The sequence below is a fragment of the Melopsittacus undulatus genome, chromosome 10 (assembly GCF_012275295.1).
Source record: "Melopsittacus undulatus isolate bMelUnd1 chromosome 10, bMelUnd1.mat.Z, whole genome shotgun sequence".
Taxonomy (NCBI): domain Eukaryota; kingdom Metazoa; phylum Chordata; class Aves; order Psittaciformes; family Psittaculidae; genus Melopsittacus; species Melopsittacus undulatus.
The window spans coordinates 31,882,725-31,898,003 of NC_047536.1; the positions used below are offsets into that span (position 1 = coordinate 31,882,725).

At 40.9% G+C, this 15,279-nt stretch overlaps 1 protein-coding gene across 2 annotated transcripts in view; it reads left to right on the top strand.

The window, feature by feature from the left end:
- OSBPL2 (oxysterol binding protein like 2) overlaps positions 1-15,279 on the top strand; it is a 36,342-nt gene that overhangs the window by 14,436 nt on the left and 6,627 nt on the right. The window contains exons 1-9 of one of the 2 annotated variants that reach the window (XM_031046969.2): positions 2,130-2,207; positions 4,906-5,053; positions 5,299-5,374; positions 7,023-7,157; positions 8,196-8,293; positions 9,313-9,495; positions 12,697-12,804; positions 13,859-13,948; positions 14,541-14,664. In XM_031046969.2, coding sequence (XP_030902829.1) covers positions 2,168-2,207; positions 4,906-5,053; positions 5,299-5,374; positions 7,023-7,157; positions 8,196-8,293; positions 9,313-9,495; positions 12,697-12,804; positions 13,859-13,948; positions 14,541-14,664 — 1,002 coding nt within the window. In that variant the 5' untranslated portion in view covers positions 2,130-2,167. Of the gene's footprint in view, positions 1-2,129; positions 2,208-4,905; positions 5,054-5,298; positions 5,375-7,022; positions 7,158-8,195; positions 8,294-9,312; positions 9,496-12,696; positions 12,805-13,858; positions 13,949-14,540; positions 14,665-15,279 lie in introns of those variants that run through there. The other variant, XM_034066743.1, reaches the window with a different exon arrangement.

The following is a 15,279-nucleotide window of genomic DNA, read 5'->3' on the forward strand; positions in this document are numbered from 1 at the left end:
GTTGATGCATTCCTTTGTCTCTTGCTGCAGAAATACACAGCACTTGGTGTTTGAATCATCTGCATTTGAACACTCTGTTTTTGTCGTCTTTCCTTTTCTTTTTCCCTGTCCTCAACCTCAGAAGGTTGATTCTCCCTGCAACTGCTCCAGGTGGGAATGACTTCTGAGCTATTATGTGTGAGATGTTCTTGTACCTCACAGTCTTGGCTGGCTCTGCTTGAAAGTGGATGTTATACATTGGTTCTGTGAGCACTCCTTGTCCTGTCCTAATCTCATTCCACAGGGAGGAGTATGATGGCAGGAGGGAAGTTTCTAAGTGCAAGACCTGGTGTCCCTGTAGGCTGAGCACAGCCCTCTTCTGAGGGAGGATGTTTGGTCTGCAGCAGCCACTCCAGAAACTAAGTGAACTTGAACTTTTTTCCTTTATATATGTTACCCTGGAGTGTGTCCCACAGGTTTAAGAGGAACACGAAGTTTGGAATAGTTGGTTTCAGATTCTGTCTCCTTCAGGACTGGCTTTAAAGACAGGTGCTCAATCTCTTTCTCCAGCTGGATGCTTTAGAAGCTGATGACAGTTTGAAGGATTACTTTCACAAACCTAATAAAATCGAGGCCCAGTTCTTTGTAGCTGTGTCTTGTCCGAGTCATATGAATATGATACGAACACTAAGAACAACTGTAAGTAGGTCTTTCTGCATTCATGTTCCTGAAGTGCCTGTTTCCTCTAGCAACTCTTTGCTCCTCTTAGCACCATAGGCTGTGTATCTTTCAGACAGTACTTTGCTGAAGTTCTTAGGTTCTAATGGATCCTCTTTCCTTGAGGAAGCCACAGCTTTTCTGTAGTTATTAACTGATGGCATGCATGTCTTGAAAATGTATCTATCCTAAGGAGACCTCTGGGATTTGTTGTGGTGGATTTTATCTCTTTGCCTGGAAGTTTCCTTCTTCTGACACTGTCCCCGTCACATCCAAAAGATGTGCTCATGTGTGGCTGGGAATCATCCTCCTGGCACATGGTTTGACCCTGACTAAATGATGACTACACTCCTAACACAGTCCATCCTGCACATTTACATGGGTGATGAATTGAGTTAGTGACTGGTAAAGAGCTTTCATAGAGGGAAGTTTCTTTGCAGAGGTTATTAACATTGCTGATTAGTTGGACACTTGACATCCTTACTTCATGAATGAGTACTGCCCTTGGGAATCCTTTGGGAATGTTACCTGTGGTCTCAGTTAACTCTGCTTTTTTCTCAAATGCAGGAGGTAGTTTTCTCTGAGACTGGCTCAGATGCAGTGGTTGATCCTTTGACTTTCAGATTCCTTGAGATGGGGAGCACACATCTTTGATCACTGCCTCCAGCCTCTGTCACCTTGGGTTCATTAATCTTGTCACAGACTTCTTAGAGACTGTGCTGTCAGGTTCTGCTCTGTCAGAACTGTATCTTTCATTAGTTCTGTCAGATACCTGCTTGCCAAAGTGCTCTGTGGAAGGATTGCCACAGAACAGGAAAGTGCTTGGCCAGTTACCAGGGTAATTGATTTTGACAAACATGAATAGTTTAGTTTTGCTTTTGAAAGTATTGACCTGCAGGTCCATGGATATCATTCTGTGCCAGGTTCATGCAGCCTGGTGTATAACTATTCTATGATTCTGTGTTATCCTTCTGTTCCCTGTTGCTTGGCTGTTGTTCACTTTATTGCTTTCATTTGGGGAGGAGGAAGTGAGGTGTCTGCTGCCAGATTTCTGTTTTCATAATGTCTGAATCAGGTGAGATCAGTGGATTCTGCAGTAACCTTTAAGTGTTGTGGCTCTGTGAAAGGCCAGGATACCACATCCGTGTGTTGTGAATATGGACTTGTTTGGGAAAGTGAAGAATGGTAATTTCTGGCAAAGAAAACATTTGCCTCTTGCTTCACTGACTACCTACACTTCAGTGGATTTATCCCTACTGCTTATGTCCTTTTTCGGTCTGGAGGTTCTCAGTGCTGTGCTGTTTTGATTCCTGGCTGAGTGACAGAGCTTAATTAGCCTTTAAGGAAGTTGCTGACTGTATGAAAGGGGAGGTCTTGTGTCTCTGTACATGACTCATAGGACCGGGTGCTGCTCATCTCCCTCCTAGGCTGGTGCAAAGCATAGTCTGCGGGGACTTGTTTCACTTGCAGGATGTGGAAGAAGAAGAAGGCCAAGAGAACTAGAGTTACTGGCAAGTTACTTTTCTTTAAGCTCTTGAAACAGATTAATGTGGGCACCCAACTTAAGTGTTTGACTGTGAAAACTTGAGACTTAACAGATATAGCTGGGTCTTTTGATTAAGCTAATTTATGACATCTTATTTCTGTGTGTGCTTTCCTATCCCCCTTTCAAATCTCCACTTTCATCCTCATTCCCGGTGGCTTTCTGCCACTGTCCTGTAAGTAAAATTTACCTACTTTAATGTAGGCTTTAATGGCAGTTGGAGAAAGGTTCTTTCTGTAACTTAAAAAAACTACAACAAATCCACTGTTTTTATTCCAGATCAGTACTTTGTAGAGTACATTCTCTGGATAGTTCTTCATGATAATACTTAGAACTATACAGAACTGTTATACTTAGAACTTCATTGAGAAACAGCTTTGAAAACTTTCTCAATGGGCTTGTAGTAGACAAGCCAGCTGATACTGGAGGTTGAAAGTATAGTTAGAAATCTAGTGATTATCTATCTTTGTCCTGTAGTGATGGTTTTGGGTTGGTTGGTTGTGGGTTTTGGGGGGGATTAAAGTAACCAGATGGAGGTGTGCTCTAATAAAGCAGACTTTATACTTTTGCTTATATCTTAATTTCGGAGCAGGGATTTAATTGTTGTTGTTTGTGTGTGAGACACTTGTTTGAATTGGCATTTATTTATTTACCAATCGTTGTCCATTAATAATACATGTGCCTGACTCTAAATTCCTCATTGTGCTGAATAGGAACAGGGCAAACCAATTCTGAATCATGGAGAAACAGAAAGACTTGTGTGGATAAAAACCAATGAGCATTTGATAGAATTTGCAAGGTTTCAGGTACAATGTAATTCCAGTAACGTTTTTCATAACCATTCCCTTATGAACCATTTGAGTATTCCTGTTATGAAGGTTTACATTTAGATGTGTTTATCTTATTGAAGTGCCCATTAAATGTGATGCTGTTTCTCATGTTGGGTGTACTTACAGCTTTCTGGGTAAGGGTAAGCGTACCAGAAAGCTTATCTGGTTTTCCAGCTTCATCAGGCAAACTACTAAAAGCTATTTTGCCCAACAGGACTTGCCTTTTCCATCTCCTTGTACTGTAGCAGGTTCCCAAACAAGTTAACTTGTGGTTAGAAATCCTATTTTAAAATCAGGAGTATTTTGTTGTGGATTGACTGAAGCTAGACTTCAATTTAATGATCTGGATAATATACATATATATATGTATGTATGTATATATGGATGTGTGTGTGTATATGACTGTCAGACATTCCAATTAAGTACTAAGGCTGTTAAGGTGTGGTTATTACTGTATAATTACATGCTTGTGACATCAAAATGTAGGAGATGGTTTAACACATGACATCACCTATTACAGCTGCTGTTTACCAAATAACATCCTATCGGTGGTACTTCCTTGTGCAGTTTTGAATGCTACTGTCATGGTCTTTATCCCTGAATGGAAGAAATACAAAAATGAGTATTCCTTAAAGAATTGTATGCCAGCAAATAGTCGTTTTCAGGTTGGTTTTGGGCTCTGGCTCTTAAATTGGAAGCTGGAAACTGAAATCATCTTGAGGTTCTTGGTGAAGAATTGACCTTTGTGGCACTCAGAAAGGATTTAATGCTCTTTGAATTATTTTCAACAAAGATATTCTGTTATTACAGTGATTGATGAGCAGTGCTTTCCATTGTGATGCTGTAACAGTTGTGAAGGAGGCTTATATTACTGTGCCATTTTAGGGTGCTCCCTATTTGTTGTTAGCAATTGATTCTGCAGTCAGTTTTATCCAGCTAGTGCTTAGGGCTGCTTGATGACAGAGGTTTGTGTTCTCTAGGTTCCCATTGCTTTAACTTTCTTTTCTTAAAGTTGTTCAAAGCATCTTGTTATGGGGGTGCTGGCATTTAGTTACAACAGTGTTCCAGGAGCTATCTACCCATGTGGATGGAATTGGGTGATAAGAAATGGAGCCACCTACTCGAGGTCATGCTTTCAACTGCTTGTAGGGCTCAGGGAATGACACCTGGGGCCCACAGGTTCTTGCTCTAATCATAAGGGAAGTATTACATGGTTTGCACACATGGATGGCAAAAAGAAGTTGGAATCATAGAATGGTTTAGGTTGGAAGGGACCTACGATCATCTAGTTCCAGCCCCTGCCATAGGCAGGGACACCTTCCACGAGACCAGGTTGCTCAGTAGGTTGCATTAGTTATCCTACATTTCTTTTGCTCTAGTAGTATGCATGTTTGTTGCTGGATTTTGAAATTGCCCTTTTCTCTTTTACTTGCTCTGTGCCTGTTTGCAGTGTGAGAAGGCGAATTTAAATGTTTTTAAGTTGAGAAAAGCTTCATAACTGGCAGAATTATTGTAATCACAGCGCAGCTCTGAAGGAGAGACAATGCAGTGAATCTGATTAGGGCCCACTGAAGAACCTGTGAGCTTCTAAATTGGTTTTATATTCAGCAGTGTGAAAAAGGAGTTGAGAATAATCAATTCTAATGCAGTATTTGGCTCTAAATACTCTTTGGTCATGAGGTCACTTAATGAAGTGTTTTTATACTGATATTCTTTAAAGTTAAATAACCTGATGGAAGTGTACTTATGCTATGAAAGCTATAAAATGTGAGTGGCACTCTGGGGCATCAGAAGGTTCCTAATGAATGCAACAGATTTCTTATGGCTTTTATGCAGGCTTTGATTCTGACAATTCTTCAGGAGACTTTTCAGAAGCAAACCATAAAGTTGCAGAAATGCTTGATCTAGATCCACACCAAAGCGATAGGACTGGGAAGCATAACGGAGAGACAGAGATCCAAGAAAATGGAATTAAGAGACACAGGTAAATGCGTACTGCTACACAGTGAATGAGAACTGAGTAAGTGCTGGCTCACTGTCTTTTGGGGCATTACTGTTCTCATGGGAAGAGCTTAATTCTCTGCATCTGAAAAGACATTCTATTATCTGCTTCTTAAGTCAAGTGTAGGTTAATGCTTTGCTTCTTTCATAAACGATTTCAATACCTCCAACTGAAAATGACTTGTTGGATAAGGAGCTGATAGTGACAATTGTTTTCTCCACTTACAGGACGTCGTTACCTGCCCCAATGTTTTCTAGGAACGATTTTAGTGTGTGGAGCATACTAAAAAAATGCATTGGACTGGTAAGTGAGCTTGGATGAAGCATGCTGAGGTCAGGGATCCTCACTTCAACTGTTCATTTTATTGCTGAAACCTTAAGAGCAATATGTGGTACATTTTGCCCTGTAGGAAACATCATCTTAAACTGTAACTCTAAATTTACTAACTCTCTACTATTTACTAACATTACTATTTCCTTACCTTCTTTAGCTGTTGGAGCATGTGGATTGGTACATTTGTAATGCTGTCCTGTAAGAACTGGACTAAAGCCACTGCAAATATAGTGCAATGTGCTTTGATTAACACAATACTCTTTTCTGCCTTTTCCTATTCTTTATGTAGCAAAATGTGATTTCAGGGCTTTATTTTGGTGTGGTGGGGAGGTTTGGTTTGGTGTTCTTCTTTTTTCCTCCCCTCTATAATTTAAGCAGTTTGTGCCAAAAAAAAAACCCTGCTTTCATCTGATGGAAAGGATAGAAAAGTTTGGGATCTGTTAGAGGTTTCTTATGGAACCCACTGTGGGCTTGGAGTGTTAATGGTGTGATGTAATGAGGTCACAAGATTTGGTCTTGGACTCTCGGACACAGGTGTTTACATTGCTCTGTGTTGTTAAAGGACCCTGATGCTTGCATTGTTATTGATCATCACTGCTGTTTTCTTTTAATCCTTCAGGAATTCAGTTACATTACTCCACTGTTATTAGGAATGAAAGGGATGTTGTACACTGGAGGGCTGTGATGCCACAGCTGCTTTTTAGAAGCATTAATCCTTACATTTATCTCTAGCCTAGGTCTGCCAGTACAATCCTTCGTGAATGCAACAGACAAGTCTGTAGCCCTTCTGTTAGCTTACCTTATGTCACCTAGGAAATACATCTGTACTGTCAAAACATCCTTTTGTTAGCATGAGTGACCTACCCACTAGAACGCTTTGCTTGGGCCAAATCAGTTGAAGTCAGTTGGGTGTAATGTTTTCATCCTTACTACCTGTGACACTGAGGAAAATGAATGAAGTTCATCTGGTGGCATTCTCCTTTCTGCTAAGTTTTAATCACTTCAGTGATTCTTTAGTGCTCAGTCATGAGTGCAGCCTTTTAATTTGCTCGGATATAGTAAAAGAACCTGGAGAATTGGAAACCTCTGTGTGAGGTTCATGGCTGCCTTGTATCCACATGCAAAATGAGAAACGTTCTGATGCAAATAACAGGTTGCTGAAATAAAGGCACTAAAATTTGTGAGAGCGATTCAAATGCTGTTCTTTATGTAACTGTTCCTTTCAAAAATTAATTTGTGGTTCCTGCAGCAAAATAGTTAGATTTTATGCAAATAGATATGTGAGGATTTCAAAGGAATGCGTGGAACTCAGGTATCAGTAATGAGCTAGCTGGCACGTTCGTGCTGCTATCTATGGAAATCCAAACCTCTTCTGTTTCATCTGGAACCACAGAATAGAAGGTAGCATTTTCCTTGAGTTTTCTAGGTTTGCTGCATCCATTTTGCTTATTCTGTCAGATGATAGTGATAGTTAGAGGTCTGCTATAGACTTGCCAGATGGCTTTTGAAGAATGCTACAAATCAATTAACCCACAAGTTATTTTCACAGTTCTTGTTGTTGTCAGTTGTTAACTTCAGTGTTGTGTCTAAGGAATTAACTTCTCCTTTTGTTACATAGGAGTTATCTAAAATTACAATGCCCATTGTTTTCAACGAGCCATTGAGTTTCCTTCAACGGATAACAGAATATATGGAACATATATACCTCATAAATAAGGCTTGTAGTCATGCAGACCCCCTGGAAAGAATGCAGGTAAGTAACAGCTACCACCTTCTGCTTAGTTGAGAGGAAGATTTTTCTCTCCCAGAGTCTTTTAAGACATTTTCCCACTTGAGGAAGTACTTTTTTCTTTGGGGCTATCATAAGAATGCCCATTTTGTCTTTCTAGACAAGTTTCTTGTTTCATAGTGGCTGTATCAGATACCTGTGGCACTTTCACACTTGATGCTCTACAGAGAGTTTGAGGCAGAAGTCTAATGCAGCAGATTGCCACAACTGATGATGCCCAAGGACCTCAGCCCTTTTCAGGACTTCTTTTAACTGGGACTTTGGGGTTTTATGTGTTGTGAAAATGAAATCTTGGCTTTAAGTCACCCTAAATTGACTTGTTCAGTAACTCCATGACTTTTAAGTTACTGAATAAAAAACTGCTGTGACTGAGACAAATTTTGCCACTCTCTCTTCCAAAACTGGTGGTTGTTGGGAGTAAAATACAATACCTGGCTGGTCTCACAAGAGAGAACTGAATGTGGTAAAGCCAGGCCTATGTACATGAGGTTATACTGGTATTGCTCATAGCTCTGCTTAAACTTAAGTGAAGCTGGAGTGTACATATTGTACTCTGTGTAGCACATACTCCTGCTTTGCAGCCAGCAGAAGCTTCCAAGTGTCTTTTGTACTTGCTGGTATGGTTCAAGAAATCTCATCTGTGTCAGAAACAGTGCTTGTCTGACACTAGAAAAGCTCTGTTCTCCATGAGCTGAGTGTGCAGGACACTCAAAAAAGGAGAAAAGTAGATTTGAGAAAACAGGCTGTCCTCTTTGAGGCCATTGGAGAAGCATAGGGCAGAGTGAAATGTGACAAAAGTACAGCAAATCATTCCTTTTGGAAATGAGATTCTTGTTAACTGCTCGTATTTCCCCACTTCTGTATCTCTTATCCTGTGGCTTACAAATGTCAGCATTTCCTTTTTGGAAGAATAATGAAATATTGTAATGTGCAACAAATACATTAAACTTAAGAGTTTTAATGTGCTGTTCTCATAACGGTGTGTTCTTAATTTGCTTCTAGGCTGTAGCTGCCTTTGCAGTTTCTGCTGTAGCTTCTCAGTGGGAGAGAACTGGCAAACCATTTAACCCGCTGTTAGGAGAAACCTATGAATTAACCAGGTAATAATTACTTTAACTAGGGAGCTGGGGCTACTTGTGTGTTTGTAGCAGACTCTCATGCTGGTTTGGTTGTTTATTCAGTGAAATACATAAAAATCTACTAAAACATATGTCTGAGTAGATCTAAAACTCTTTTTGCCCTCAGGCTACCTCAGAATCTTTGAGGAGTTGTTATTCAAGTTGGTAAGTTTACTTCTAGGTTTAGGCAGAGTATCTGAAGGGGGGCCTACAGGGATGCTGGTGAGGGACTCTTCATTAGGGACTGTAGTGATAGGACAAGGAATAATGGGTTAAAACTTCAACAGGGAAAGTTTAGATTGAATCTGAGGAAGAAGTTCTTTACTGTGAGGGTGCTGAGGCACTGGAATGGGTTGCCCAGGGAGGTTGTGAATGCTCCATCCCTGGCAGTGTTCAAGGCCAGGTTGGACAGAGCCTTGGGTGCCATGGTTTAGTGTGAGGTGTCCCTGCCCATGGCAGGGGGTTGGAACTGGATGATCCTAAGGTCCTTTCCAACCCAAACCATTCTATGATTCTATGATAAAAACTGGTCCTTGTTCTTCTACCAAAGATACTTCCTGACCAGACACTCTTAATTACTTTAAATAGGATTTGCTGATGATGTTGGATGGATCACATCAGAGTAACTCTGAAGGGTCTCCACCTTGCTTAAATGGATGAGTGATGTGTCTGCAGCAGAGAAAAGGATTTGCAGGCAGACCTGCTGCTGCTGCCCGAAATGTCCCTGTATTTTTATGAGTTACTTCAGTGAAACATCTTCAGATGCATTTGTGGGTAGCAAGTTGTTCAGGTGTTTGAATGTGGGTGGGTTTGGGGTATAAAGAGAAAGCATTCAGAGTACTGATTCTTTCACTTCATTGTGAATGTGTCATAGGACTGGAAAAGTCTCACTTCAGCTTCCTCTGAAAATCCTTCACTTTTTTAAAGCACTGTGTTACTCTTTTCTCTTGTAACATTAAAAAACCTACTTACTGTTTAATGCTCTTTTTTGTTGTTTCTAGGGAGGATTTAGGGTTTAGGTTTATATCGGAACAAGTCAGCCACCACCCGCCTATTAGTGCATTTTATTCTGAAGGCCTCAATAAGGATTTCATTTTTCATGGATCAATCTATCCCAAACTAAAATTCTGGGGAAAGAGTATAGAAGCAGAGCCCCGGGGAACAATTACTTTGGAGCTTCTGAAGTGAGTATGAGAAGTAAATAGCTTTATGTTGATCTCCTTGACATTAACTTGAATATATTGGCTTTTCATAGGTGGTGATCTTGCTGAAGAGGTCGTAAGAGTTTCTTTACAAGTTGATTTTAACTGCTTCATTTCAGGGCTTTGCTTGTTTAAGTTATATCTTGCTTGTGCAGTTGCAGCAATGTGAGCCAGCTTTTCCACTGTGAAAAGTAGTAGCTCTTAAAAATGGAATGCTACAGAAAGCCAGTTCTGTGAAGGCATGTCAGATTTAGAGACAGAAAATTCTATTACTGGGCTATTCAAGCTCGTCTTGCTTATATATTATTGTTGGATTTGATTGTGTGGAAGGAACTGCACCTTCAGAATAGCTGTTCCATGTGGGAAGGGAAGGTGAGGAACTTGTTAGGATTGCCTTGTCACTTGTTTCAAACTGCCTGTGTATGATCACCTTCCCACTAAGATCGAGAATGCCTTTCCAGATTGCTCCCAGGCTTGTCTGTAGCTGTAGATGTCTCTCATAAACTACATGAGACTGTGTCAGTTGGTTTGTGTCCTGGGTGGCACAATGATTCTCGACCTTTCCCAAGTAGGACACAAGGATACACAGGGTAATAGCTGCAGAAAAATTACTCCGCAGTTGAGCACTGAAAGGGGCTTTCCTGAAAGCTTTCCCAAAAGGTTGTTTGAAATGTTGTCTTGGGAAGTTTCTATGCATTTGATTTCAGTAAGGAGTCAGCTTGTCTGCTGTATCAAGCGTTGACTGTGCCTGTAGTTTCCTTTGAAGGTATAGGTTAATTCTCAAGCTGCTGGCATTGAATCTCCCAAAGCTTACAAAAGTATGAACTGGCCTTGGATATAAATGGTAATGAAAATAAAAGAAATTTCTTCTGAATGTGAAAGGAACTATGAATGTTAGTGCAGATGGGACAAAAATAAAGTCTGTTGCTTGAGAGAGAAGCCTTTATTAGAAGACTATTAAAAGTCCCATTCAGCCTAATCAAATTACAGGGCACAGATTTAAACTGGAATATAAACCATTAAGGCATTTACTTTAAATAATTGCTTCAACTTAGCAGCAGAAGTGGAAATCGGATTTTGAGCCTCTCAGTGTTGTGATTCATCCCATTCTTTTGGGTTGAGGAGTCTGAAACCTGCTCAGGGCTCGTGCGAACAAGTAACTGTTCAGGAAGCATAATTGCAAGTCAATGCGAAGTACTGCATTTAGGTTAACCATGACTGTTAGCAAAACACATATTAGGAAACACACTTGTTCCTCACTGCTCCAGCACAAACAAGTGTTTATCAGCACTGTTCATGAGTGTTTTGTGTTTTGCTTTACGCTGTGCAGCATTAGGTGTCAAGTAGTTAATGAATGAAGCTGTGTGCTGAGGCTGGTGGGATGAATTTGGGGGGTTCTGGAATTTTTCCCCTACTTGATGAGTAGTCATTGTCCTAAAGTATGCCCGGAGAAAAGTTGCTGTGGAAAACAGTCAGGCTTCAATGATCTTAAAAAGGACATGGAGCTGTTGGAACAAGTCCAGAGGAGACCACGAGGATGATCAGGGGCTGGAGCAGCTCCCATATGAAGACAGGCTGAGAAAGTTGGGGCTGTTCAGCCTGGAGAAGGCTGCGTGGAGACCTCAGAGCAGCTTCCAGTATCTGAAGGGGGGCTATAAGGGTGCTGGTGAGGGACTCTTCGTTAGGGACTGTAGTGACAGGACAAGGGGTAACGGGTTGAAACTTAAACAGGGGAAGTTTAGATTGGATCTAAGGAAGAAATTCTTTACTGTAAGGGTGGTGAGGCACTGGAATGGGTTGCCCAGGGAGGTTGTGAATGCTCCATCCCTGGCAGTGTTCAAGGCCGGGTTGGACAGAGCCTTGGGTGGCAGGGTTTAGTGTGAGGTGTCCCTGCCCATGGCAGGGGGGTTGGAACTGGATGATCTTAAGGTCCTTTCCAACCCTAACTATCCTATGATTCTATGATCTGTTTTTCTTCTGTGCTAGAAAATTATAGACTGGGTGGAAACTTTAAATAGGAGTGTTCTGTCCATGCTTATTGGAAGTAGAAGTGCAAGGCATTTGTTGCGAAGAGGATACTGCTTGTTTCTGTATCTTTTGTATTAAAACAGGGTTTGCAAGCTTTCCTAAGATGGATTCATTGCCAGCCAGGTAACTTTAGCATTTCTTTTGCCAGCATGGAGAGATGAGTGAGAAGAGATGGCTTTGACTGTGCTGAGCCTAGTGCTGCCTGGAGCCCTGTTTAACATTTTGACCACTTTTAGAATAATATCTTGTAGGGGGTTAGAATCTTTCAAGGGTTAATTCAACTTTGTGAAGCTTTTCACAAAATACTAAACCAGACAGAAGCAAAGTGGAAAATCCTTCAATTCTTGCACTTTCTTCTCAGTAAATCTTTGGCAAAAGGATGGAATTAAGTAATGAATGGGGTTTTCAAATGTCATGTTTACAAAGCTTGAGTATAGTGCTACTGAGTCCTACTGGTGTTAAACAATAACCAACCCCCCCCTCCCTCAAACTTGTGGGGTATTTGTATGCAGTTTACTGACTCCTGCCACACTCTCCAGGTTCAAAAGCCCTTTAGCACTCGGTGTTTGTAGAATGGTTCAAGTGCCTTAGTCTGACCAGCCCTTGAGGAGTGTCTGCCTTTGTCAGAGCTGGTAGTGACTAACCTCTCTGCTGGGAGACTCAGCTATTCACATTCAGTGCTTCTTTATCACAGAAAGGCACTCTAGATAATGATAGAGGTTTACAAGAAAGGTTTTGGAAGAAGCTTTGCAGTGCTGCAGCAGTAGTTGAAGAGAAGATGCTATGAGGAGTTAGTCTGTTCTCCTGTGAGTATTATGTTTTATCACAGACAGCTTTAAAAGTGTAAATGAAAAAGATGAATTATTAAAGGTGTTTACATTGGGCTGGAATCTGTAATCAAAAGCAGAGCAGCTTACTGTTTCAGCTGTGAGAAGGAAGAAAAATAAAGGGGTATCACTGTATCAGCGTGCACTGATGTTTAGATACAGACATTGTTGGCTCATAAAGGAAAGCCTGTTTATCATCAGTTATGAATTCAACTGCTGGCTGGTCACAGGAGTGCTAAATATTCTGCCCTGCCATGAACAGAATTGAGGCCAGGTTTACATTCCAGCTCAAGCACAAGAAAATGATTTATTTCTGTTTTCTTTACAGACATAATGAAGCTTACACATGGACGAACCCAACCTGTTGTGTACATAATGTAATTATCGGTAAACTGTGGTTAGAACAATACGGAACAGTAGAGATTGTAAATCACAGGTAATGCTGAGCATGAAGCTGAGGGTTGGCTTGTAAAGGGAGCAACCATGCAACAGTCCCTACAAGGCAGATAGTTCTGCCCCCCCCTACTTCTGACATGCAATCTATTCCTTGGGCTGGACTTAGTATCATAATAATACTAATGAAAATGCATAAGGCTTGATGACTTATGGGATGCAAAGATGTGTATTTGTTAATTCCCCATTCAAATTCAGCCCTATTGACAGAGAACAGGGATTAAATTTAAACTCCAGAACCATTAAATGGAATAATTGTCAGAGGCTTGCAGTGAACCTCCATCATGTTGGCTGTGGTTGGGTTTTGAAAGTCTCTTTAGTTTTGATAATAGAGAATGTCTTAAATGAAGGGTACAGCACAGAGAAATGACTTCAGAGTAGGGTAATGTGAAGCTGGAGCATATCAATTGCTCTGCCAACTGCCTCTATCAAAGCTTTTTACCTTCTCTAAAGGACCTCCTGTAATGATGAGGGAGAGGATTCTGTGTAAACTGGTATTTCTACACGTTTTTCTGTCATGGAGATTTAATCCAGCAGGGCTGTTGTTCTGGTACTTCTCATAGTATCAAATCTAAATCCTCTCTCCTCTATTTGCACAAACCCCCCATGATAGTGCGTTTGTGCTTCACATAGAAACTTGGCTTGACACCTCACTGGGTGAGATTATTTACATATGTGTACCTCTCCATGCAAAGAAGATGCTGAACTATAATGCTGGTTTATGCTTGTAAACTGCAGAAGTTTTGAGATGCAGTTTAGAGGTAACTTTCGAATGCACTTCACTGGATTTTCCTGTGTAGGTGACTTGTAAAAGCCATTTCTCATTGCAGTTAGCTGTAAATAGATGCTAATCTGAAGTGCAGTGTGCTAATAGCCTGAGTTACATAGTATACAAGGCTGCATTCCATTTTATTGCTAGTACTATAACTACCCCCAGCTAACTACAGCTGTATGAAAAAGGCTAAATAAGGTAAAAATGTGAACTTGCCAGTGTTTAGGGACTTGCTGCTTTAAGCATGTTCTTGTTTCCTCTGCAGCACTGGAGATAAATGTGTCCTTAATTTTAAACCATGTGGACTGTTTGGGAAAGAGCTTCACAGAGTAGAGGGACACATTCAGGACAAGAAGTAAGTGATAAAAGCCATTTGGCTTCTCTCTTTCTGAGCACTGAGGCGTTTCTTTTGCTGGCACAATGGCCACAGTTGATGTGACTGCAGAGTTACTGGCACATGGCAACACAGATTGTAATGCACTTCTGTTCTCTCTGTCAGTATTGAACTCCCTTGGTTTTAGGATGATTATTTTAAGAATTATTAGAGAAAACTCTCCAACCTAGTGTTTGAAAATTCCAGTATTCAGTTTAAAATAACAACAGTGTGGTTATGAGAAACTTTTAATCAAACCAAAACTTGTTCTTTGAGCCTGAGTCTCTCTATTGTAAACTACGGGGTTTATTGCACCCACACTCATTTGACAGTGTCAACAGCATGTGACTAAGTCATGAGGATGTGTTCTGCACAGCTGAATGCCAGAAAGACTGGAAGAAGCTGAAACCTTTTCTTTGCATTGTCAAGTATCTGGCTTCTAAGACACCTGCAAATACAAGTAAAATACAACAAAGTAGGAAGCTGTGTATTGAATATAGAACAGAATCTGTATGTCTTGGCTTAGAAGGCTTTGTAAAGGAAGAAAACTAAATATCCTTTACTTTCTCTGCAGCAGAAAGAAGCTGTGTGTGATCTATGGCAAGTGGACAGAATGCTTGTGGTGCACTGACCCCACTACATATGAGACATACAAAAAGAATGAGAAGAGAGGTGGTGAGCAGAAGAAACCGAAGCAGGTAAGGTCCAGGCTTCTTCAGGGAGAAAAGATCCTGAAATAGGAGAAATGAGAGGAAAACATCTTCTGTACAGAAATAGTTGGGTGGTGATGGAAGGTTAAACCAGTCTGTCTTTTGGTAGGGGTTGGATGTGGGCAGTGCTTGCCCTGTGAGAAGGCTTTGGACTTTGAACTCGTGTAGACTTTAGTGTGAGCTGCTGGTGTTGAAGATAGCCCATAGGATGATGGTGTCTGATGGAAGTTTGTCAAAGAGAAGTCATCGGTTATCAGCCCCAAGCTGATGTTGTCCAGCCTTTGAATAGGGAAAGCAGCTCTACTGTGAGCTCCAGATGTAAGAACACTAGGATTTGGGCATTAAAAATAATTCCAAGTTTAAGTCAGCTATGGGTTTTGGTGATGCAGCCCTTTAGACTGTATGATGTAGACAGCCAAGAGAATGGGGGGGGGGCTGGAAACATGCGGGGTTTTTCCATCACATGTGAGTAGTGTCAGGTGAGTTACCACCAAAGCCTCAGCGTTACATGGTGCAGCAGAAGACTTTTGGGTTTCCTGATGTCAACAGGGCCTTGCAGACTCTGCTTGTTCATTGAAAATGATAAATGAAACATAATCTAAT